The sequence below is a fragment of the Puntigrus tetrazona genome, chromosome 14 (genome assembly GCF_018831695.1).
Source record: "Puntigrus tetrazona isolate hp1 chromosome 14, ASM1883169v1, whole genome shotgun sequence".
Lineage (NCBI taxonomy): Eukaryota > Metazoa > Chordata > Actinopteri > Cypriniformes > Cyprinidae > Puntigrus > Puntigrus tetrazona.
In genome coordinates, this window is record NC_056712.1 from 14,909,513 (window position 1) to 14,931,382 (window position 21,870).

The 21,870-nt window shown below is 36.1% G+C and overlaps 4 protein-coding genes across 4 annotated transcripts; 2 read left to right on the top strand and 2 right to left on the bottom strand.

Annotated features, from left to right (window-relative positions):
* Positions 1-157: 157 nt before the first annotated feature.
* LOC122357635 lies at positions 158-14,252 on the bottom strand. The gene is given in 32 exon segments (XM_043257066.1): positions 158-1,540; positions 2,356-2,469; positions 2,683-2,812; positions 3,082-3,247; positions 4,429-4,536; positions 4,617-4,688; positions 4,782-4,821; positions 5,334-5,469; positions 5,549-5,604; positions 5,715-5,817; positions 6,447-6,514; positions 6,730-6,788; positions 6,894-6,976; positions 7,273-7,365; positions 7,464-7,563; positions 7,654-7,697; positions 7,905-8,105; positions 8,107-8,204; positions 9,852-10,105; positions 10,307-10,358; positions 10,431-10,760; positions 11,246-11,367; positions 11,453-11,635; positions 11,827-11,965; positions 12,071-12,266; positions 12,409-12,480; positions 13,023-13,078; positions 13,295-13,378; positions 13,552-13,664; positions 13,738-13,788; positions 13,858-13,969; positions 14,123-14,252. Coding segments are annotated over 32 exon segments (3,501 nt in total). The 5' UTR covers positions 14,144-14,252; the 3' UTR covers positions 158-1,495.
* Positions 14,253-14,256: 4 nt separating this feature from the next.
* Positions 14,257-17,229, top strand: grhpra (glyoxylate reductase/hydroxypyruvate reductase a). Its single transcript, XM_043257063.1, has 9 exons — positions 14,257-14,467; positions 14,793-14,923; positions 15,013-15,085; positions 15,221-15,337; positions 15,715-15,803; positions 16,100-16,201; positions 16,316-16,451; positions 16,604-16,734; positions 16,823-17,229. The coding sequence occupies exons 1-9, from the start codon at positions 14,385-14,387 to the stop codon at positions 16,942-16,944; spliced, it is 984 nt and encodes a 327-aa protein (XP_043112998.1). The 5' UTR covers positions 14,257-14,384; the 3' UTR covers positions 16,945-17,229.
* Positions 17,230-17,691: 462 nt separating this feature from the next.
* Positions 17,692-18,494, bottom strand: tomm5 (translocase of outer mitochondrial membrane 5 homolog (yeast)). The gene is made up of 2 exons (XM_043257065.1): positions 18,278-18,494; positions 17,692-17,983 (listed from the first exon to the last, which is right to left on the bottom strand). The coding sequence occupies exons 1-2, from the start codon at positions 18,396-18,398 to the stop codon at positions 17,949-17,951; spliced, it is 156 nt and encodes a 51-aa protein (XP_043113000.1). The 5' UTR covers positions 18,399-18,494; the 3' UTR covers positions 17,692-17,948.
* A 125-nt stretch (positions 18,495-18,619) lies between these two features.
* Positions 18,620-21,280, top strand: si:dkey-109l4.3 (uncharacterized protein LOC559137 homolog). The gene is made up of 4 exons (XM_043257064.1): positions 18,620-19,121; positions 20,300-20,491; positions 20,575-20,657; positions 20,756-21,280. The coding sequence occupies exons 1-4, from the start codon at positions 18,938-18,940 to the stop codon at positions 20,792-20,794; spliced, it is 498 nt and encodes a 165-aa protein (XP_043112999.1). The 5' UTR covers positions 18,620-18,937; the 3' UTR covers positions 20,795-21,280.
* The last annotated feature ends 590 nt before the right edge of the window (positions 21,281-21,870 follow it).

Here is a 21,870-nt window from a genome sequence, read left to right on the forward strand (position 1 = left end):
CATTTATTTGACCAAAAATACTGTAAAACAATATATTTTTACAATATATAAAACAATATATAAAAATAACTAAATAAAATCATTATTTCCTTTAATAACAGAAACCAATATATTTTTAAATAACAAAACATTTTAAAAAAAGACTAATATTCGGTGGTTTAATAAATTAATTGCAATTTATTCATCCTTTTTCTTCAGTAGCTCCAAACAGCTCAAACATCTAACCAAATAGCAATCTGTCAAATAAACATATTTAAAATATATATAGTCTTAAAGCCTTTTCCATAACTGATTTTTAAACTTTACACTTGCTAACCACCCTTGAATGTGTTCACCCAACCTGCAGTATTTTATCTGACTGTTCCTAAGGGAAATTTTTTACAATGTTTAAAAACAGTACTTAAGACTTCAGCACAAGAGAGCAAGTAACTACCACAAAATATACTGTTTGTATGTGTGCTAAGGGTATTTAAATGGACTGAACGCTACTTAATGATACAGATATCAAAATAAGAGTGTTGCATTTTCTTAGTTAGGAATTATTTACAATGGAAAAACACGTGTGCTAGTGTTCACAGACTAGGTTGGCAGCACAACAATGCCACCAATGACTTTAGTAACAGAGCTGTTTTTGGACATCTACACTTGCTGTCTTCATTCAGTCACACTAAATTACAGCATAAACAGATGAAGTCATAAAGCATAATCTGAGTAGTCCTCATCACTTGGGGTTTGGGTGGGGGGTTAAGGGGGGTTCTATAGTCCTCTCGTTACTTATAAATATGTATATAATATAGTTTAGAACACACTTTCCTCATTTGTTATTAGTAATATTTTAAATAAGTGTCATTTATGAAGGAATCTGAAATGTTTTTTAACTGATATAAACATCAATTTAAACTGGATTAAAAAAGTAGATTACGATTACTCTTCATTTTTGTAACTCACTCATGAATATTCAATAAATCAGCTTACTTCATTCAGTGACAATGGCACAAATTGAACATGCCATCATCTCAGCGCATCTGAAAAATGACGTATGGCGTAACATGGGAAACTGTTTTTTTTAGATATAATTTAAACCAGTGCTTTCATACAGAATGGACACCTCTTGACTAACACTTGTGTGTTTACTGAGTGTTTATGCTGCTTTGCATGCAAATTGTGAAATGAACTAAGATTGGTCCTTTTACAATCCATGGACATGATTTCAAAGCTCTGACGGTACAAACTAAAACAAATCTGAAAGCTAATGACTAAAATAATCATTTATTAGCCTTGTCTCTATCCAGCCGGAGTCATCTCTGTAGTGGCTATGGATTTGCACATTTATGAAACTGAAACCAGGCTAGCGCTTGGGTGATGTGGGACAAATGTAACATAAGACCTCAGCTGATTGGCTGGTTGGAGAGTATGGGGTGCTCATGGTCGCTCAAGGTTTAAATAGGTTTCCTTCCACTCCATCCTGATCTCCATACTGCAAAGTGTCACGACATTATAAAATCTCCAGATCCACATGCCGGACCTCAGGATTACGTTTCTGTTGGAGATATAGAGCAGGAGTCAGTCAAGGGGAAATGAGGACCAGCAAGTACTAAATGTTCTAAAGAACATCCGATTTAATACATTAGCACCAAAAGTGCTCTTTTTTTTTTTTTTTTTTTTTTATAAAGAAAGAAATAATTCAACACTTTTATTCTGCAAGAATGCATTCAATTGCACAAAAATGTATCATAGTTTGCACAAAATATTAAGCAACAGCAACTGTTTTAAATGTTAATAATGCTAAAATGTATAAAAATCTTTATGCTAAAATCTTTAGATGTTCATGTTTGATTTTTAATTAAATCTCCTTTTTTAAATTCAGAAATACTAGAACAAAAAAAAACAAAACAAAAAACTTAAATTGAAAAAAATATATAAAATAAATATATAAAAATTTTCACACACAAAAAAATTTGCATTTAACTTTCTCGCCATCACCAATACATCACATACAGTGTGAAAAAGCAATTACGGTGTTGTTCTCTGTATAACGTCAAATCATGAAACTGGAAGGTTTTGCTTTGATTTATTTGAACAGTGGTGGCCAAATAGCTTGACTGATTTCCATTATAAGCAAGAGTGTGGCGTCTGCTGAATGTAGTGCAGTTAACCATACATCATGTAGGTCAGTTTTCCTGAAGAACTGTCAGGTTTGAGACCCAGCGAGATCTGAATCAGAAATTCTTTACACAGTACTGCCAAAGAAGAACCATTTATGGTTTGCCAAAGGACCTATCAGTGAACGCACTTAAGAAAACATTGTTTTCCTAATGTGGAAAATATTTAAAATAATCTGGCCTTCTCAGTTACCTTAAGTTCTTTCTCTAGACGGTCCACCTCTGCTCCTAAGGTGTCAATAATGTTCTCTCCATGCTTCAACATGAAGTTCTCCAGCTCCTCTGGCGTCTTCACCTGCTGAATGTCCTACAGGCCAAACACACACACAACGTAAAAGAACACACAGTTACACTATTAATACGCAGAGCTCACAAAAAGATGATCCTTTAGCAAAAACTACCATGAACTTGTTTGAGTGCTAATAGTTTAATCACTTCTATAAAGCAATGGCTGGACTTCTAACTAATGCTAAAGTCACGTCGGATGATCAGAGCAGACGCCTAGTCTCTTAGCACGTACGTTGAGGATCTGTTCAATGTCTTGCTTCTCCAGGTATGAGCGTGTCACCACCCGCCCATCAAAGTCCACCTCTGCCTTGAAGCGCACTTTGCTCAGCCCCATATCTGTTGCTTTAACATCATGAATCGCCCTGGAGACAAAACGACCAGAAGTGAGGACATCACATGTAATTTCATCAAAGCACAAATGGACACTAATGCAACTCTGCCTGAGCAAGCTTACATTTAAGAATGTGATGCTTGCCTGAATTTGAGAAGTATTTGAAGCAGATTGCTTCTGCCTCCTCGTTAAAGTACTGTCATGAACTGTAAGGTAGCAGCATGTTTGCTGCTGGAGCTCTTGTTAAGCAGATTGTGGGGTACATGTAGTGGACGCTAGAGGCAGGGAGGGAGGACTGACCTGACAGCAGGGTCGCTTTCCAGAAATTCTGTGAGCTTCTGCACATGCTCAGCCTGGATGGAACGACCCAGCAGAGCCTCTGTGTTAGTGTAGATGAGGAACGCAGAAACCGTTCCTAATAGTGTACCCACACCAAGAGAACCCAGACTGTCATAGTACGGGTTCCCTATGAAGGGGGAGAAAGAGAGAAGCATTAATGCATTAAATGTAATGTACAGTACATAATATGCAAGACTAGTATAAGCGCAACCCACATGCTGGATGACATTCTAAAAAAAATGAATATAGCATTGACCATAAATAAGGTAATCCATAACCAAGTTATAAAAAATATGTGCAGTGAGTTGTGTGTCTAATATTAGCAATATCTAAATGGCAAATGTTTACATTTATGCACATAAACGTTAAGAATTCTAGAAGTAATTCATTTAGCTATACAGTTGATCTCAATATTATAATCTAATATTATAGATAGAAAGATAGACATTATGTATATGTACAGTAAAGACACAAATATACAGTATATCTTTAGAAAATATTTACATTTATATAATTTATTTTATATAAAATTTGATTTAATGTATAATTAAAAAAAATGCATGCATGTATTTATATATACATAATACATATACAGCACACATGCTATGTTTACAAAATCATTGATTTTGGAAGTGATACACACACACACACACACACACACACACACACACACACACACACACACATATATATAAATATATATTCCTTTAAACCGTAATAACGTTTTAAAATGTTACTGCTTTTACAAGACTTTTTTTTTTTTTTTTTTTTCAAATAAATATTCTCTAATTTCAAAAGAAAATATAGTGAAATATAGTGTACATGAATCAATATACAGTAGTATTTAATGCCACAATAGAGACCTCTAGTGGAACAAACAAATCGCTACTTTTCTCTTTAAAAGCCCAGCTATGTAAAATAACATTGCTGTTAGTTTCATGGTTGATTACACTTCAATACCATACAACTGTAGTAAGCGGCAGATAATAAACTGAGCTGAAACTGCCATCAGGGCTGTTCTCAAGCATGAAAGCAGGTTTACTGAATAGAGCATTATCCAGATCTCTACACAAATTTTCCACAAAGCCATGAAAACCACAGGGCAAGAGGAACAAGCTTCAGGGCAGCCGTAGGTGTTAACTTTATGTGTGCACAGAAGTGCATTTAGAGCTGGATTTACAAAGCTTAAAAAGAACATCAACTGCTCTTTACAAAGGGGATAAAGCTCAGGCCCATGTGCTTATTAAACCTGGCCCTGTGCTAGAGATCACAGTCGGCATGAAACAAGAGCACCATCCTTTGAGTTACCTGTGAGAGACGTTAGTCCCATACATCCAGCTGCCAGCACCACCCCGAGCACAGCAGCAGCGTCCTCCAACAGGACCACGTTAGTGCTGGGGTCTCGACTCTGCATCACTGTCGTACGCAAACAAACGATTATCTACACGCTGTGTCAAAACTACAATCAAATAACATACAAAAGTAAAGGTACATACCGTACTCATAAAAGGACAGGCCTTGTTTATGCGCACTCTTCTTGATCTCGTTAATGGCCACCAATAGTGTAGCTTTATGGGGAATCAACAATCAGGTGATATTAAAACAGTGACACTGTCAGGCCTTTCTGAATGTTTAATGAACACATGGAAAGCGCATCTCACCTCCTTCAGATACCAGAGATCCTGCTAATATGCAATAAGCCTGCAAACGACAATTAAAAAATAGCTATATTCGCTGTTGTTTAAATGTTGAGGTCAGCAAGGTATTTTAAAAATCCGTTTTTATTCAGCAAGGACAGATTAAATTAATCAAAAGTGGGACTAAAGGCATTTATAAATACTACCAAGATTTCCACTTTAAATAAATGCTGCAATTTTTAAATTCATATTCATTAAAGTGTAGCACATTTTCCACAAATATATCAAACAGAACAGCTGTTTATTAAGCAACAAAATAACATTAAAACTTAGTCGAGTCACTGAAGATGAGTCATGCTTGCTGAAAATTCAACTTTGCCATAACAGGATTAAATTACCTATTAAAATACATTCAAGTGGTATAAAATTGTAATGTTTCACAATATTAAAATCGATATTGTATCTTTGATTAAATAAATGCAGCCTTAAAGATCTTTCAAACATTAAGCTTTCAAAAAGTAATGTAACATCGCAGACTTCATCTGGTTTTGTACGTCTACAAGTTATACTACTAACCCAGAGCAGTGATTCTATTGGCTGAGGGTGCAGGAGTCCCATAATCCCATGATACCAGGACAAGCCAGCGCCCATCATGAAGATACCAACTCCGCTGATGAGAGAGGCGATGTAGCGCATGTTGGAGAAGCCATACCTGTAATAACAGAGAACAGTTGGCTAAGATGTGACCCTATGACCAGAAGACAAAATCAGTCTGTATGCGCTGTACGTACGGATGGATGGCGTCTGGGTTCCGGACAGACTGGCTGATGCCTAGTGCAAGGAGCGCCTGTCAGTGAGAGAGTATAAGAGATCAAGCATACACGTCTATGTGATTTATTTGTAAATCATACACCATTTCATGTAGCTACGTCCTGGAGGTGGAAGGTGGGAATATACCTGATTGCAGGTATCAGCCAGTGAGTGGATGGCTTCAGAAAACATACTGGCAGATCCTGTATAAACCCACGCCAACAGCTTAAAAAAAAAATTCAGTCCATTTCTGCAGAAAAAAAAAACAACAACAAAAAAAAAAAAAAAAACTATTAGAAATGTGTATCTTTACTTGATAAACAACTGCTGGTTAGCAATGCTGCATGAAAATCTTGTATTTCAAATAAACCTGAAAAGTGTATTGTAGTACATGCTAAGAAAATGTTATGCAGCACAAATATTTTCAATATTGATAAGTACTTCTTAAGCAGAAAACCAATATATTAGTATGATTTCTGAAGGAACATTTGACACTTAATACTGAAGTAAAGGATGCAAAAAAAAAAAAAAAAAAAAAAATCAGCTTTGCCATCATTAGGAATAAATTACATTTTAAAATATATTACAATAGAAAAAAGTTATTCTAAGTTGGAAGAGTTTCATAATATTATTCACAATTATTTCACTTTTTGTTTAGCCAATGAATGGAGACTAAAAAAAAAAAGTACAAAGTCTTAATGTAACTCCACAAGCAACACATAATTACATAATCTGTCTTGGTGTATAATGTACTAAACACAGGTCTGGTTGTTTTAAGGCTAACATCCTGTCTGGGTCATACCTCATGCGGAAGCACATGCCTTTTAACTTAATATACTTAATCTAATAGCTAGATAGCTTGGCGCTGGTTAAACTTACATGCATATAGCCACCATCACAACTTTTCCTGGTCCTTGTAGAAATGTCGCTCTCTTCCTCGACCGAGGCTATAGGAGTGAAAAATGATCAAAAAACGCACTGTACTCATCAATATGCTCTGTTTTGAGTTTACATTAGGAGAAGCATGAAAATACAACAAAAAATGTCATAAAAGGGAAAAATGAAGGAGGCAAAAGCAGAGGAAGATCATGAAATCACAAGCACTGGCTACCAGAGTACCGAAACATAAAAATGACATTCACAGGCCTCAACTTCTTTTTACCTTTGTGTTCCCCCAGAAGTCTTTGTACTCCTTCAACAGCTGCTGATTTCTAAATATGTCTTATGGGCAAAAAAAGAGAGAAAGATTAATGGCTATTTAGACTGTAGATGACATGAAAACATTAGAATGCAGATCATGCAGTAAACAAGGACACAATGACATACTTTCTTGGTACTCCCTTTCCACCTCTTTCCTGAGATTTCTCTCTCTAGCAAGGGCCTCTTGACTTCCCCATACATCCAGCGCTCTAAATTAAAGACACCGAAACATGCTTATGGATCTCTCAACTCGTAACTTCAGATCCTGCGTATATATAGCACAAATCAGTTTAAAAGGCTGAGGTCAGTAAGGTTTTATACGATTTATTGTCATTAAGGTTGCAATAAGGTTGTAAAATATTTCTTGCTTAATATTTTTGAGGAAAAGGCCAGCAATTTCTGTTCTTTAATTCTTAGTAATAACTGTAAGCGTAAATTAAATTGGATCTTACTGGCCCAAACTTTCGAACGGCAGTATATATGGTAGTGTAACGGTTTTACATACTTTGCCTCCACGTCTGATCGCAGGAAGACGGTGAAGGCTTCGGTGTCATCATGGGGACTACGTCGACGGATTTTCCTGAGCTGCTCGAGATCACTTTGAACACACAAAAAAATGCAAAGATTCACATGTGAACATGGTAGCTAGCTGAATTACTGCCAAGTAAACTACAACGCTAAACTTCCAAGAGGTACCTGGGTTTGAGGCAGAACTCGTTCATAGCTCTAACTGCGGTAATGAAATTATTCTGGGTGTATTTGCTACCATATTCCCTTTTTTTCAAGACAGCCCGTACTGAAAACACAAAAAAATGAGTTAAAAACACAAAAAGTATACATTGGACCAAAAGTAAAAGTATCTGTGCGTAAACCAAGGCTGCGCTACCTTTTACTTGAATGCTCTCTGCTTTCGTCAGACTTCGATTTTTGAACCTCAAATGCAAGAAATAACATAACATTTGAGTGAATCATAATCACCACACATACACTGTATAATAAATGTAAATATAACATATAAGACACTATTTACTTATTTATTTATATTTACTCATAAAAACCTAAAAATAAATAAATCAAACCCCAAATTGTTTACTGAACTCAAAAGCCTGTAAACAAATACAAAATACTGCAGGGTCATTACCAGCTGTTTTTGCAGAGGACTGTGTAGTTTGGTTTTTGTCAGTGGGCTCTACAGGACCTGCTGGAGATCCCTCTTTATCACCGCCTGATGTGGAACAGTACTGGACCTGTGTCCACGTTAAAGACGTGACTCTGAAATCTGGAAAACTAAACCAGAGCTTGTGCACCCCTCCTCCGCTTTTCCAACCTATTAAGTATCACATGTTGCATAATGAGAATGATTTCCAGATCTAGTCTAGAATTACTAAAACTACCAATGCTCAATAACAAAATAAGAAACAGATTTAAATAAACGTCCTCTCTGAGTCCTTATATACTAAAAAAAACAAACATGCAAATGGCACAGTGTGATGCTCTTACCGAAGCATGGCTTTGCTATTTTGGAGGGTCCCTGAGATAATGGGGCTCGTTGTTGCAGGTAGACCCGGCAGAGGACTTGCCATGGTCTGTGTGCCAGGCAGGGGAACATCCTCTCTGTGGCAAGTCCAGGAGACACACACTGAATCCTGCTGGACATTGACAATACATGATGTTAATAAAAACATCAGATTAAGCCTATTAGAGCAACGTGATTGATCATGTGATCATGTCTCTATGCACAAAACTCAACACATCACACAGAATTTTAATGCAACCTATATAAATAAATGTTGTCCACAATCACGGTGACAGTTTTATCTATCTATCTATCTATCTATCTATCTATCTCGCATCTTAAACACTACGTTAGCTAATTAGCTAAATGTGACAGTGAGTTCCCAGAGAACTTTTCCATATAGTTACAAATACCTATTAAATTCAGGAAAAGTCAAAATTCAGAAACATTTAACAGCTCAGCATAAACTTAGATCAGTACAAGTTCAGAATTGCCATTCAATGATACAAGTACCCGGCTAGATATCCCGTTAACGCGTCCCCGAGCCAAGCGGCAGATGTCTAAACTTGCGACTGCTTTAATTTCTATCAGATTAAGTGAAGACTACCGCTCTTGTAACAACACACACAGCTAACTGTACCTGACTGCCACCGGTGCCTTTCAGTTAGCTTAGCATGACAGCTATATCTTAGCAAGTGCTACAGTTGCTGAGGCCATTCTGGACATATTATACACAAACGCTGAAATAACATCTGGTATTATTTACCTTTATATAGCTCAGTCCATTGTGTACTAGTGGTGGGCAGCTAACTCAACACATAACAAAATAGTACCAACACAGAAAACAGCCCAGTCGGAGATCTCGCGAGATCGTGAGTCATTGAACGAGAGCGAGCGCCAGAGCAATAGTTTTGAAACCGCGCCTGCAGTTTCGCGGAGATTTAACAGCGGAGGACCTTGTCACTGGAGAATCTATTAAACTATATATATTTTTTAAAGATTCAAAATTCATCACGTTCTTAATTTGTTAACATAATTATACAGCCTCTGCTGATTGGCCTAAATCATTCTTTAAAGATAGAAAAACCGTTTTTTGGAAATTAATGTTATTCCAGCTTATAATTAATATTATAATAATATTAATAAAAATACTTAAGTAGAAGAATAAAATGGTTTTAATTTATACATATATAATATAATATACATGCAACAAAAATATGAGACATTCTTTGTAAATTTTAATGTAGTTTACAAAAGAAATAACAAAGAAAATACATACTATTAAATTACAAAAACTGTATCTAAAGTAGCATGTCAATATACAAAGACATATTAGCAAAAAGTATTTTTCAGCGTCTTGAAGGCATGAGTAAAATAACAAAAGAAATGATCATCTCTTTTTATTTGTATGGTACTCAGTACCATTCAGAAAAGTCTTCAAGCTCTTGAAGCCACTGCTTCTCCACCTTCACAAAGAGAGAGAACAAAACAGTTAGGATATGCATTGCATTGGATATCGGTTAGAACAAACGGCATACAGTATTCCCAATATTGTTATAATTATCCACCTGTTCATTTTTCAGTTTAGTCAGACTCGGCACTGAGGGTTTGTCTGCGATCATCCTGGTTTGCTGACTTTGAGGAAGCTGTATCGGTGACAGGGAAGTTCTCTGAATGTTTGCTGCCTCAAAGACATTATTCATGAAGGCGTCTGAATTCTCAGAGGTTGTCTCTGAACATTGTCTCTTCTTAGAAATAAAGCTTGAGTATTGAGGTTCAGAGTGAACCCTCTTAGAAGACAGTTCTGGTAGATTTTCAAACTCTAAAAAAAAACAAAAAAAAAAAAAAACATTTGAAATATAACAAACTCAGCCAACTTTCAATAATTTCTGTGGATCTTCAAAGCCAATAACCCCTAAATCACATGAAATGAGAACAGCTAGAATGACAATGGGAAGTATTATTGTATAAAGACTATTAAGCTCATTTAAAAAAAAAAAAAAAAAAAAAAAAAAAAAGGTACCTTCCTCCCGGCCATCAAGACTACTCTGTTGAGCGCTAACAGCGTCCGCCACCTTAGGAGGACATTAAAATCACAAACGTTCAAAGGTAAAATCATGAAAGCAGAAATAATGTAAAAGAAGCACCTTTTCCTTATTACACCTGCGCCTTGGAGTAAAGCGCCCATCCACGATGCTTTGAAGAGACTGCTTTAGTGAGGCATGTAACTCGCCGGTGCTCTTGACCTAAAACATTTTATGCAACTTTCCCAAGTTAGCAAGCGCTGTTCTTAAGAATAAGAAGTGAAATGACACATAAAATAGGGTGTTTTGGGAACCAGTATAAATTATAGTCATACATTATACCTTCATGCTATCAAAACACGTTCTTCGAAACTCTCCGCTGCTGCTGCTGGCAATTATGCTGTTCATTGAGCTCAACACAATGGGTATGGCAGAATCCAACCTCTGCCTGGCCTGAAGTACACACAGAAAAGGTGTTCGGTTCAGTGGTCTTTAAACAAAGACTAATGGCTATACTGTCACTATTGTTCATTATGTGTTCAAAAGTGTTTAAAAGTTTGGGGTCGGTAAGATTTTTTAGAATATTTTTGAAAAACTTCTCTTGTTCACCTCAAACAGTAAGTTTGTTACCTGTTATTATAATGGAAAAGAACTCCTTTCTGTATTCAATTTAAAATAATTTTTTAAATGTCATTTTAAAAGTGTCACACGATCCTTCAGTAATCATTCTAATGTGCTGATTTGGTGCTCAAAACACAGGTTTATTATTATCAATGCTAAAACAATACTTATTTTTTCTTTTTTGGATTTCTTTGCCTAACAAAAAAGTCAAAAGATCTTCCCTGTCCTTAATCTGACCGGCTCCAAAACTTTTGAATGCTAATTTGAGTAGCTAAAATTGTAACTTTTAGAAATAACGTTTAGCAGATGAATCTTACAGCATGCTTTTGCTGAAATACTTTCAGTGTGCTTTTCATGGTAGTTTGCAGCGTCGCCCTCACATTATCCCCGTTGTACCACAAAACTGCATCCAAGTGTCTCTCGAAAACCTCTTCGCTGCCTGACTCGTTTTAAAAGCAGAATCTCAAAATGTTATGAGCCATCACAAGGTGTCTATATGATAGAGAAAGGCAAATGTGGCTCACTTATGAAGTCTGAGATCTGGGAGCGGAAGGGGTCAGTGTACTGAGTGAAAATGAAGACAGTCAGAGTCTGTTCTACAGCGCGGCTCCATTCTGACTCAATGTCCTTCTCTGCACCGCTACTACATCTTGTTTCCTGGCTGCAGTCGGTCTCGACAGAGAATTCTACATCAGAACGCAGAGATCCTGCAAAGAGAAAAGGCAGAATTAAATAATACATAGACTGTCTGAGCAACTCCAGCCCCAAAGCCAACAGTGATTTGTAGCACAGTGGTTTTTATGCTTTGCAGCGAAGCTTCCATTGATAAAATCATAAAACATTGAGCGAATTTTCCCTCAGCATCCCCAATTTCTCCCCATTTAGGCCTGTAATTTACCCTGTATGTTTTGTGCTTCCATACAACAGACTCTAGAAAGGCCCAGATCTGCCCAGGAAAGTGAAGTAGCCAGACTCTGGAGGAAACTCATCTGCGTTTGCTGCATTAAAGGCAAGCCGCATGGACTGTACACTAACATGTGCAATGAATGTTATGGATATATAATCAGCATTTTTTCTTATCAAAAGAAAGGCGGACGGCCTAAAATCATCAATACTATTTATGTGAACATTACAAAGGATATCCGTATGCATGAGAGACGAATGGGCCAATTGGAATACAGATCCATACAAGGAGCAAGTGTTGCCATGGTAGCCATGCTCACTTCCCCACACAGTCCAGCCTCTACCACGTCAGTGGGAAGCACACAGCTCAGTGTGTTTCCAAACACTGGGTGCATCTGTGGACAGGACGGCAGACACCGTACAGAGAATGGACTCCTTCAAAATAAAAATCATAGAAATAAAATATGAAAGGAAAATCCAAATTCAAGTAGAGATTTTTTCTGATGTTAAAACTCAACGACCAATTTGAGATGCTCATTCAGTTTGTTCTATCTGATAAACAATTGCAGGAACTGACTGTCCGTATGCGGCAGTGTCCATATTGATGCTGTGAGCCATCAATGACAATTTACTTGCTTTCACTCCTCCACTATAAAAGAGAAAATACACCCAAATTACACAATTACACCCAAAATGCTCTTAAAAATAAAAAAAGAGTGGGTTTAATTAGTAGACCTGTAACACACTATTACAAAATGCAACAAAAGCATAAAAACAAGCTTTGACTTTTTTTTTTCTTCTACACTGCCATAGATGATATGTAAATCTTACTGTACAGGAATGCTTTAATGCTTTAAAAAGAAGTCTCTTGTGCTCAAAGTCTGCATTTATTTAATAAAAGTATATTATTATATATTGTACAATATTTGTTCAAATATAATTTTAAGTGTCATTCTATTGTGCTGATTTGGTGCTCAATAACCATTTCTTGCTGTTATCAGTGCTGAAAGCAGTTGTGCTGCTTAATATTTTGTGGAAACCATGATACATAGTATTTTACGTCTAAAGGAACATTATTGAATACAATTGATTTGAAATAGCAATCTTTTGTAGCTTAATAAATGTCTTTACAATTTAAGGCATCATTTCTTAATTAACACAAGTATTAAAATACATGTTTACTTAGACAACCTGAACATCTGCTTGTGTGTCGCTGAATCTGTCCTGATCTCAGATATGATTTTCACCTGTAACAGATAAAAAGGCAGAACCAGACCTTCACTTGGCAAGAGAGAATAGTATCTTCACTCCCAGTTAATTTACAAATTCTAAATACACAGTAGTTTTGTTATAAATATACACATTTACACAAATCACCTTAAGAGTAAATGTTTTGGTTTATGTCAAATGTCGTTGCAGGATATATTGCTGGTGTTGTTTTGAATGATCTGCACTGGTCTCACCTGTGCATGAACCAGACTGAGTCTGTGCAGAAATTGTTGGATCTTTGACAGTTCAGCCTCCACGGACTGATTAGTCTTTTCAGCCTTTCAAAAATGAAAAAAAAAAACAAACCAACAACCCAAAAACATACATATTTAATCACAATATCAGAATTAGTCGCATACGGAATGAGGATAAAACTAATTGTACAAAAGATGTGAAAATATAAGCACAATATCTGAATACCACAGTATCTTCTCAGTCAGAAGACACTCACATGGAAACAATAGGTGAAAGACAAAGACCCAAAATTGTCAGTAAACCTATTAAGCTCTTGCTGATGAATACACTCGCAAGGTGGGACCTTTAAAGAAAGACCGTATAAAGCCTCTGAAAAAGAAAAACAACGGTCTGAACAGGTTTGCAATTACAACCAATAGTGTTCAGGCAGGTACACACTCACCTTTTAAAGCAGACTTAGACATTTTCTTGCACCAAGCACCAGCAGCAGATACTGTGAATGAGAACATATGTCGTGATGAATGAAATTAAGAATTAAGTCAGTCCTTTAACAAGCTTTTACCGGTTAAAATGGCGGGAGATTCGGACAGCGCTCTCACGACAACCATCAGACCTCCTGAACGTTTACTCTCACCGCACTCCTCACGAACCAGAGCCAACAAACACCTCAAAACCTGCAGTTGAGTGAAGTTAAAACGACCATACGAGCGATATTCAAACGCAAAACAAAACGCTAAGCAATACCCGAAATGAATACATGTCGAAGAAAACATGAATAAGAAAAAACTAATCCATTCTGGATTTTAAAAACGCAATGCTGAACGCACCTGTCGTAATTTACAGTACATTTTCAAACCCGGCGACTGTCAGCTTCGTCTTAAAGGCCCTCAGAAAAGTTCGCAGGCGCCGTTGCGCTGCCCATCCGCTCCACTAGATGGCGCGAAAGCCCGCAGGAAGAGGCGCTTCAGCCAGCGCGCGGTCACGTTCTTTTTAGTGCCGCTCGGCGCATGTAAATAGGGAAGCGTCTGCAGGTTTCTGTAGTTATCGTTTTCGTAGTGAACGTATCCGTTTAGCCTTTAACCGTGCAGGATGAGCGCGCAGCAGATGCTGAAAGTGTTCGTCACGAGACGCATTCCTCAGGAGGGCATGAAAATACTCCAGAAAGCCGGGATGTATGAAACTTTGTTTTTGTCTTGTATGAATGCATTGCATGCGATTTTTGCGTATATCATCCGTATTGGATGCTTTTCCTGAAGTGTTAATACGATAGGGTGGCCACACGGCACGTGCGAACCTCAAGGAACATTGGAGGAAGATACACTTTGGCTTCGCTCCTTCTTTTAAAGTTTTAGCAGTGACCCTGCAGCGTGCTTAGAGTCTGTGAACGTAACGCTGTTAGATCAGGAGTCTTGTTGCATGCTTTGATGTTTTCAACAAATGTAACAAAATAAAAACTAAATATATAAGTAGTTTAATGTTGTTACTCATTATGCGCAGGTGTGATTTGTCAGTGTGGGACTCTGATGAACCTGTGCCCCGGGCAGAGCTCCTGAAGGAGGTCGCAGGCTCTCATGGGCTCCTCTGTTTACTCTCAGACAAAATTGATGCTGAGGTCTTGGATGCGGCTGGTAAGGCAAATCTCTAGTTGCACGTTAAAACAACTTTAGATTTAGATACTGATTTAGTAATGCTGCTAACACACATGAAATATTCTCAGGACCAAACTTGAAAGTGATCAGCACTCTTTCTGTGGGATTTGACCATCTCGCCATAGATGAGATAAAGAAACGGTAAGTTTGTGTTTCTGAAAGCATTAGATATGACCCTGGAAAGTGAGAAAACGGACAGTGGATCGATGATGATGATGGATCACAGTAAGGATGTTTATACAATATAAACGCATGTACTATCTTTCTTGGGCCCAGAGGGATACGAGTAGGCTACACTCCTGATGTCTTGACGGATGCTACTGCTGAGCTGACAGTGGCTCTGCTCTTGGCCACCGCCCGACGTCTTCCCGAGGGTGTAGAGGAAGTGAAAAAGTCAGTAAAACACCTTTCCTAATACATTGCCATATATCACAGCTTTGCAGTGAACCGTGCCAGATCTTCAGCAGTCTTAAAGAGATAGCACATCCAAAAATTGAAAAGCATATTGTTCATTTATGCACTTTCTCATGAGGAACACAGAAGAAGATATTGTTTAGTATGTTGGTAACTAAACCGTTTTGGTTCTCCTTGACTTCTATTGTTTGGACAAAACATAAATCAGTGGAAACAAACTGGTTAGTTGCCAATGTTACTAGACTTATCTTTTATTGGTGAGTAAATGATGACAGAATTTACATTTTTGGGTAGGCTATCCCTTTAATGTATAATAAGCATAATCTAATATCCCAGTTTTTTTTTCTCTCTCTCAGTGGCGGCTGGAGCACATGGAAGCCTCTGTGGCTTTGTGGTTACGGTCTTTCAGGCAGTACTGTTGGTGTCATTGGTTTGGGCCGCATAGGTACTGTATGAATTATTCATTTTTTCCTCTCTCTGCCATAAAATAAGCTACCTATACATCTGCTGTGTTATGTACACCATCTGTTCTTTTAATAAAGTGACACATTCCGTGACAGTCATAGTTAAAATGAACCACTTTACACATCAGCAGCTTGTTACTGTATGTAGTGTGATCTCTCTGTATAATTGAAGATGTTGTCCCATTTATGTTTAAACAACGAAGGTGAATACTTTAGACTATCATTACCAGGAGAATTCCATTGGCTCTAACAGATTTGTTGAATCGGTGACTTGTAGGTTTGGCTATCGCAAGGCGACTAAAGCCTTTCGGAGTGAAGAGACTACTGTACACAGGCAGACAACCCAAACCACAGGCCCAAGAGGTTGATGGGGAATATGGTAAGAACGACACAAGATGAGTGCATGTGGAATTGTGTGAATACAGGTGGAATAAAACGATTTAACAGCGAATAAGATGATCGCACAATGGCCTCTTTTTCGATCTTCACGCAGTGTCTTTAGACACCCTGGTGAGCGAGAGTGATTTTGTGGTGATTTCCTGTTCTTTGACTCCTGACACTAAGGACCTTTGCAACAAAAACTTCTTCAGCAAGATGAAGAAAACATCAATCTTTATCAACACCAGCAGGTAAAAGCAGAGCGGCAGTGGAACAAGCTTGATATTTTAAGGCTATATTAGTATCATTGCAGTTCTTCTGTAGTCTGGCAATACTCTCTTTCTTCTAAACTTTGCAGTTGGCAATTTCTCCTCAAATCAATACCGTTTTCTCTTTTCTCTAGAGGGGCGGTTGTGAATCAAGAGGACTTGTTTGAAGCCCTCAGCAGTGGTCAGATTGCAGCAGCTGGACTTGATGTTACAAGCCCTGAACCTCTGCCCACTGACCACCCACTGCTGACCCTTAAAAACTGTGGTGAATTCTCATGAAAATCCACTTTAATTCCGTTTATTTTTCTGCCGTGTATTAGTAGAAAAACCTTGTTTATGTCTTTGTCTTACAGTGGTTCTCCCTCACATCGGCAGCGCCACCTACTTCACACGTGGAGTTATGAGTGAACTGACAGCAAACAACCTTCTGGCAGGCCTGACAGGCTCTGAAATGCCCAGTGAGCTCAAACTGTAACGCTCTGAAATATAGACACCATATTATACATATGCAAAAAGTGAGTATAGTAATTCTAACCATTAATGCACTGCATTAACTAGATGAGATTGGAAGGGATAAACATGCATTATAACCATCTCACATGAATAACCTTAATCATGAATCGAACAAGATGACACTATTTGATATACTAAAGATGCACATTTGATCTACTGTGATAAGGCACGTTCAAAACACACTCCAAGCTAAAGAAGAATTAATGTTATAGGTATTTAATTTGTAACAATAAAAGATTTATTGAAACTTTTGTATTTGACATCTCTTGGCGAAGCACAGCTTTTAAGGAAATGGTTGAACCGTGTTTTCTAAACATTACGATTTTAACGAAATGTGAAATAATATAACCATTACATTGATTTTGCTGAAAACGTAAGTGTTTTGGGTCACCATTGACTTCCGTAGTAGAAAATTAAATATGATGGACACTACAAAAACTTTCTTCAAAATATCTGAACAAAAAAAAAAAAAAAAAAAAAAAAAAAAAAATTCATACAGATTTGGAAGTACTTGAGAGTGAGTAAATGATGATAGAATTTATTCCTTTGAAGTCCACAGCAATTTTAGTTTTTATCCCCGTAACACATTTATAATTAATCCAAACGTATAAATGCAAACTACCACGGTTTTAAAAGATCATGCAGAGATGAAAGCAGAGTAAATGTTATAAATCCAGTCTAAGTTTCAATTTTGACGACTCAGTGGGAATTAACTGATGAAAGATTTATTGCTTAGACCACCGTGATAACATTCTGTTAGACATCTCTTGTTTGCCACGATTTTCAAATGAGATTTGATGTAAACAAATCAAGTACATTCAACTGCATCCAGTAAAAAAAAAAAAAAATTAAATAAAACAAATGACTGAAAGGGACACCATCTCTTCGTGAACTGCGGTGGTAAGTGACTCTGTGCAGCATCGTCCAGGTCCTGCATGCTCATCTCTCGGAATGTTTTGTCAAGTTTCATATGCTGTCAAGCTTCTTCAAAACATAAGGTGCTGAAAAACAAAACGACACTTATTTCAACCATCAGAAACCTTCTGACGTTAAGAGACATTGCTCTGTTTGACACAGAATTGAATACGCTCTTAACTATACGCTGTTTGACTATAACGCTTTAAAGGTGACCTCTATGATTTACAGCCATAGACTCCACTAAAACGATAAGCAGCTGAATAGACGATAAATTAGCTCACAGCTCGAAACGCTAATTAAAAAAACGAAGATTATTTCCATTTTAAAACGCACATCTGATCTAACATACTAAACGCACGAAGCGCCTGAATACTCACTGACTCTCAGAAGCGCAACGTAAATCAAAAAGTTGCGAACAGACGTAATGACATCCTCGCGCATTTTTTTCTTCATCTCCTCCGGGTCCATCTTCGGCCCAAGCCCCTCGATTTTAAACATGGTTAATATGGAATCAAGGATTATATGTGCCTCGAAAGATCGCTCCAAGCCACATTCAATCCAAAAAGCATGCGGGAAGGGAAATACGTCATGTTGGACCCGCTGCTAGGACGCACGCTATTAGCCTGCTACTAGGCGCCTGACATTAAGTCAGGTATTTTAACGATCAATACATGATTACAAATAATGCGTTTCTAATAACAATTCATGGTATTTCAAGGCGCATGTATACTACAAGTTTGTTTTTAATAAATTTAGTAGAAAAAATACATTTACGATGTGTCATTTTAGTCAGGCAATATGAAAAACAACACTTCGTCCCACTGCTCATTGTTTTGATTTTAGGTGCGCGCTAGTTGTGAATCGTTTCTATCTGTGTATAGGCTACAAAACGAATACCTTTATTGGTCTTAATTATTTTATACAAACATCATCACAGATATTCTGCCGTTTATTTGGTATCCTGTGTCACTGAAGCATAAAGATTGTAGCTGCATGTAATTTACTTACAGAAAGTCTACATTAGTGTAACGTGAATAATGGAGCACAATGGACTGCTGTCCAGTAACGCTTGCCAGACACATCTGAAATTGGTTAATGGGTTCACTGAGGCGTCGACCATTTGTTTACCCAGTAAACGTAAACGAAATGATGTGAATACTGTAAATGGCCACGAAGAGGATGATCCGAAGGGGTTTCCCTCCAAAGAGAGCTTGAGGAAACGTAAGTCTGGCTCTTTGTGCAGGTGTAGAATAGGTTGCAGGATTGAATACAAATCACAATTTGAACTCGGGTCTTTAAGGTAAATGTACTAATAAAAAACATAATACATAAAGTCAACAATTCAATATATTCTGTCCCTATATGCACAGTATCTGTATACAGACCGTTTCAAATGTGAGTAACTACAGTTTTTCTTGTGTGTGTGTGTGTGTGTGTGTATATATATATATATATATATATATATATATATATATATATATATATATATATATATATATATATATATATATATATATATATATGTATATGTATATATATATATATATATATATATATATACATATGTATATACATATATATATATGTATATGTATATATATATATATATATATATATATATATATATATATATATATATATATATATATATATATATATGTATATATATATATATATATATATATATATATATGTATATATATGTATATATATATATATATATATATATATATATATATATATATATATATGTATATATATATATATATATATATATATATATATATATATATATATATATATATATATATATATATATATATATATATATATATATATATATATATATATATATATATATATATATATATATATATATATATATATATATATATATATATATATATATATATATATATATATATATATATATATATATATATATGTATATATATATATATATATATATATATATATATATATATATATATATATATATATATATATATATATATATACATATATATACATATATATATATATATATATATTATATACATATAGATATATATATATATACATATATATATATATATATATAATATGTATATATATATAATATATATGTGAAATTTACACAGAAGATAAAACAAATTCCATGTGTAACTTTGCTGTGAATCTAATTTTTGATTTTCTACAATTGCTAATGCAATATGCATGAATTACTTTAAATTATTAACCTAAATCAACATCAGTCTGTTGCTTAGCGGTTCCAGTTACCTTGTTTGTGGCTACACTGTTAAACATTAGGACGTTAGGATTTGAGTATTTACTATAGTGATAACATTTGTGTTAGGACAAAATTGTAATTCACTTGAGTCCTGTGAATTTCTTTCAAGGTGGTTTTGTCTTGATTGACGGCCAGAGAGGTGTGTTCCATTCTGAGAGCTGGGAGCCTAATGGCAGCACTTTATACCTGCCTGTAAATGGCACTTTGTTAGCCAACATTGAAAAATACGATCAGATCAGCTTTGAGCAGGGCTGCTTCTGCATCGGCAATCCAGCAGGTGGATTTCAACAGAAAGTCCAAGGTAGGCCTCGTTAGTTTTTTTGTTTTTTTTTATTTATTCTGGTTTCTTCAATCTTTTCTAGCAATTGTCTTTTTAATTTGCAGGTCAGGCGATCCATTTCTGGCGATATAGTGAACGTGAGCGAAAGCTTTTCATTTCACTTTCTTACTTGTTCACAAACTTACAAGTGAGTTCATTGTTTAATAGTATAAAGGATATTTGCATAAATGGATTAAGGTATGGCAGTATCTATCATTTATGTATAATTCCTTCTTCATTCTGTAGGTGTTCCAGGAAGTTGTCAGCACTCTTGATTGTCTCTGAGGATTCTGAGTACACACAGTGCCATCTAAACTAAAAAGCTTGGACCAATCGTATTTTATTTAGTGCAGCCTAGACATTTCTCTTTCTTTGTTAAAATGTATTTTATAAACATTATTTTAAATATTGTGATATCCGTTGAAATATGTGCCTTTGACACATCAGTGTATTTCATTTCTGTGCTGTTGCAGAGTCAACGATGAAAGGTATCAGCCGTGTTTGATATCTAAAAAGTGTATTTAGTTAAGCTTCCATAAACGCGGACACAATATTACACAATTACACAATATAGTAAGTGATCTTGAAGCCTTTGTTATTGCTGTAAGCTAAAACATGACATGAAAGTACTGTATTTTAGATGCCCGTGGAGCTCGTTGCTGATTTTGTGCACTATATTTGTACTCTAAAAATGTTGTATGTGTTGAAGCTTCGCTTTGGTGACTTTTTATATATATATTTTTTTTTACAATAAAATGGAAAACTAATAACTGTCAAATGCGTGCTTCAAAAATGAATTTTGTTGACATTTTGTGCAGCGTGTAAATGAGTTTTTGTTTCTTCATCAGAACAGATTTGCATCACTTGCCCACCAGTGGATGACCTGCAGTGAATGGGTGCCGTTAGAATGAGAGTTCAAACATTTTATAATAATTTCACAATCCACAAGTAATGCACACAACTCCAGTTAATCATTTAATTAGAGCTGTGTGTTTGTAAGAAACAAATTCGTCATAAAGACATTTTTAACTTCAAACACCATTGCTTTCAACTAAAATATGTGGTCCATAATATTGCGTTCCCCAATGAAAAACTCGTATTTGCTGAATCAGGAGAGAAATATGCACAGATCGAGCACTGAAGGAAGTGTTGACATGGATTACAGGTGGGTATTTCGGCCTGAAGTGACAGATAAAAGCAAAATGCAGCTCTTACACTTTAGTTGTCATGCATATCATTATGCTATTTTTAGCAGTCATTCTGGCATCACTCATTTATTGCATATGATCCACCGGTGAGCAAGTAATTTAATACAAAATTTCTACAAATCTGTTCCAGTGAAGAAACAAACTCCCTTACTC

Excerpts from the sequence above, each read along its gene's own strand:
- grhpra (XM_043257063.1), top strand. The coding sequence starts at position 14,385 with ATGAGCGCGCAGCAGATGCTGAAAGTGTTCGTCACGAGACGCATTCCT. Across the intron at positions 15,086-15,220 it reads ATAGATGAGATAAAGAAACG|AGGGATACGAGTAGGCTACA; the intron begins GTAAGTTTGTGT and ends TCTTGGGCCCAG. Across the intron at positions 16,452-16,603 it reads ATCTTTATCAACACCAGCAG|AGGGGCGGTTGTGAATCAAG; the intron begins GTAAAAGCAGAG and ends TCTTTTCTCTAG.
- si:dkey-109l4.3 (XM_043257064.1), top strand. The coding sequence starts at position 18,938 with ATGGAGCACAATGGACTGCTGTCCAGTAACGCTTGCCAGACACATCTG. Across the intron at positions 19,122-20,299 it reads CAAAGAGAGCTTGAGGAAAC|GTGGTTTTGTCTTGATTGAC; the intron begins GTAAGTCTGGCT and ends ATTTCTTTCAAG. Across the intron at positions 20,658-20,755 it reads ACTTGTTCACAAACTTACAA|GTGTTCCAGGAAGTTGTCAG; the intron begins GTGAGTTCATTG and ends TTCATTCTGTAG.
- tomm5 (XM_043257065.1), bottom strand. The coding sequence starts at position 18,398 with ATGTTTAAAATCGAGGGGCTTGGGCCGAAGATGGACCCGGAGGAGATG. Across the intron at positions 17,984-18,277 it reads CGTTGCGCTTCTGAGAGTCA|CACCTTATGTTTTGAAGAAG; the intron begins GTGAGTATTCAG and ends TTTGTTTTTCAG.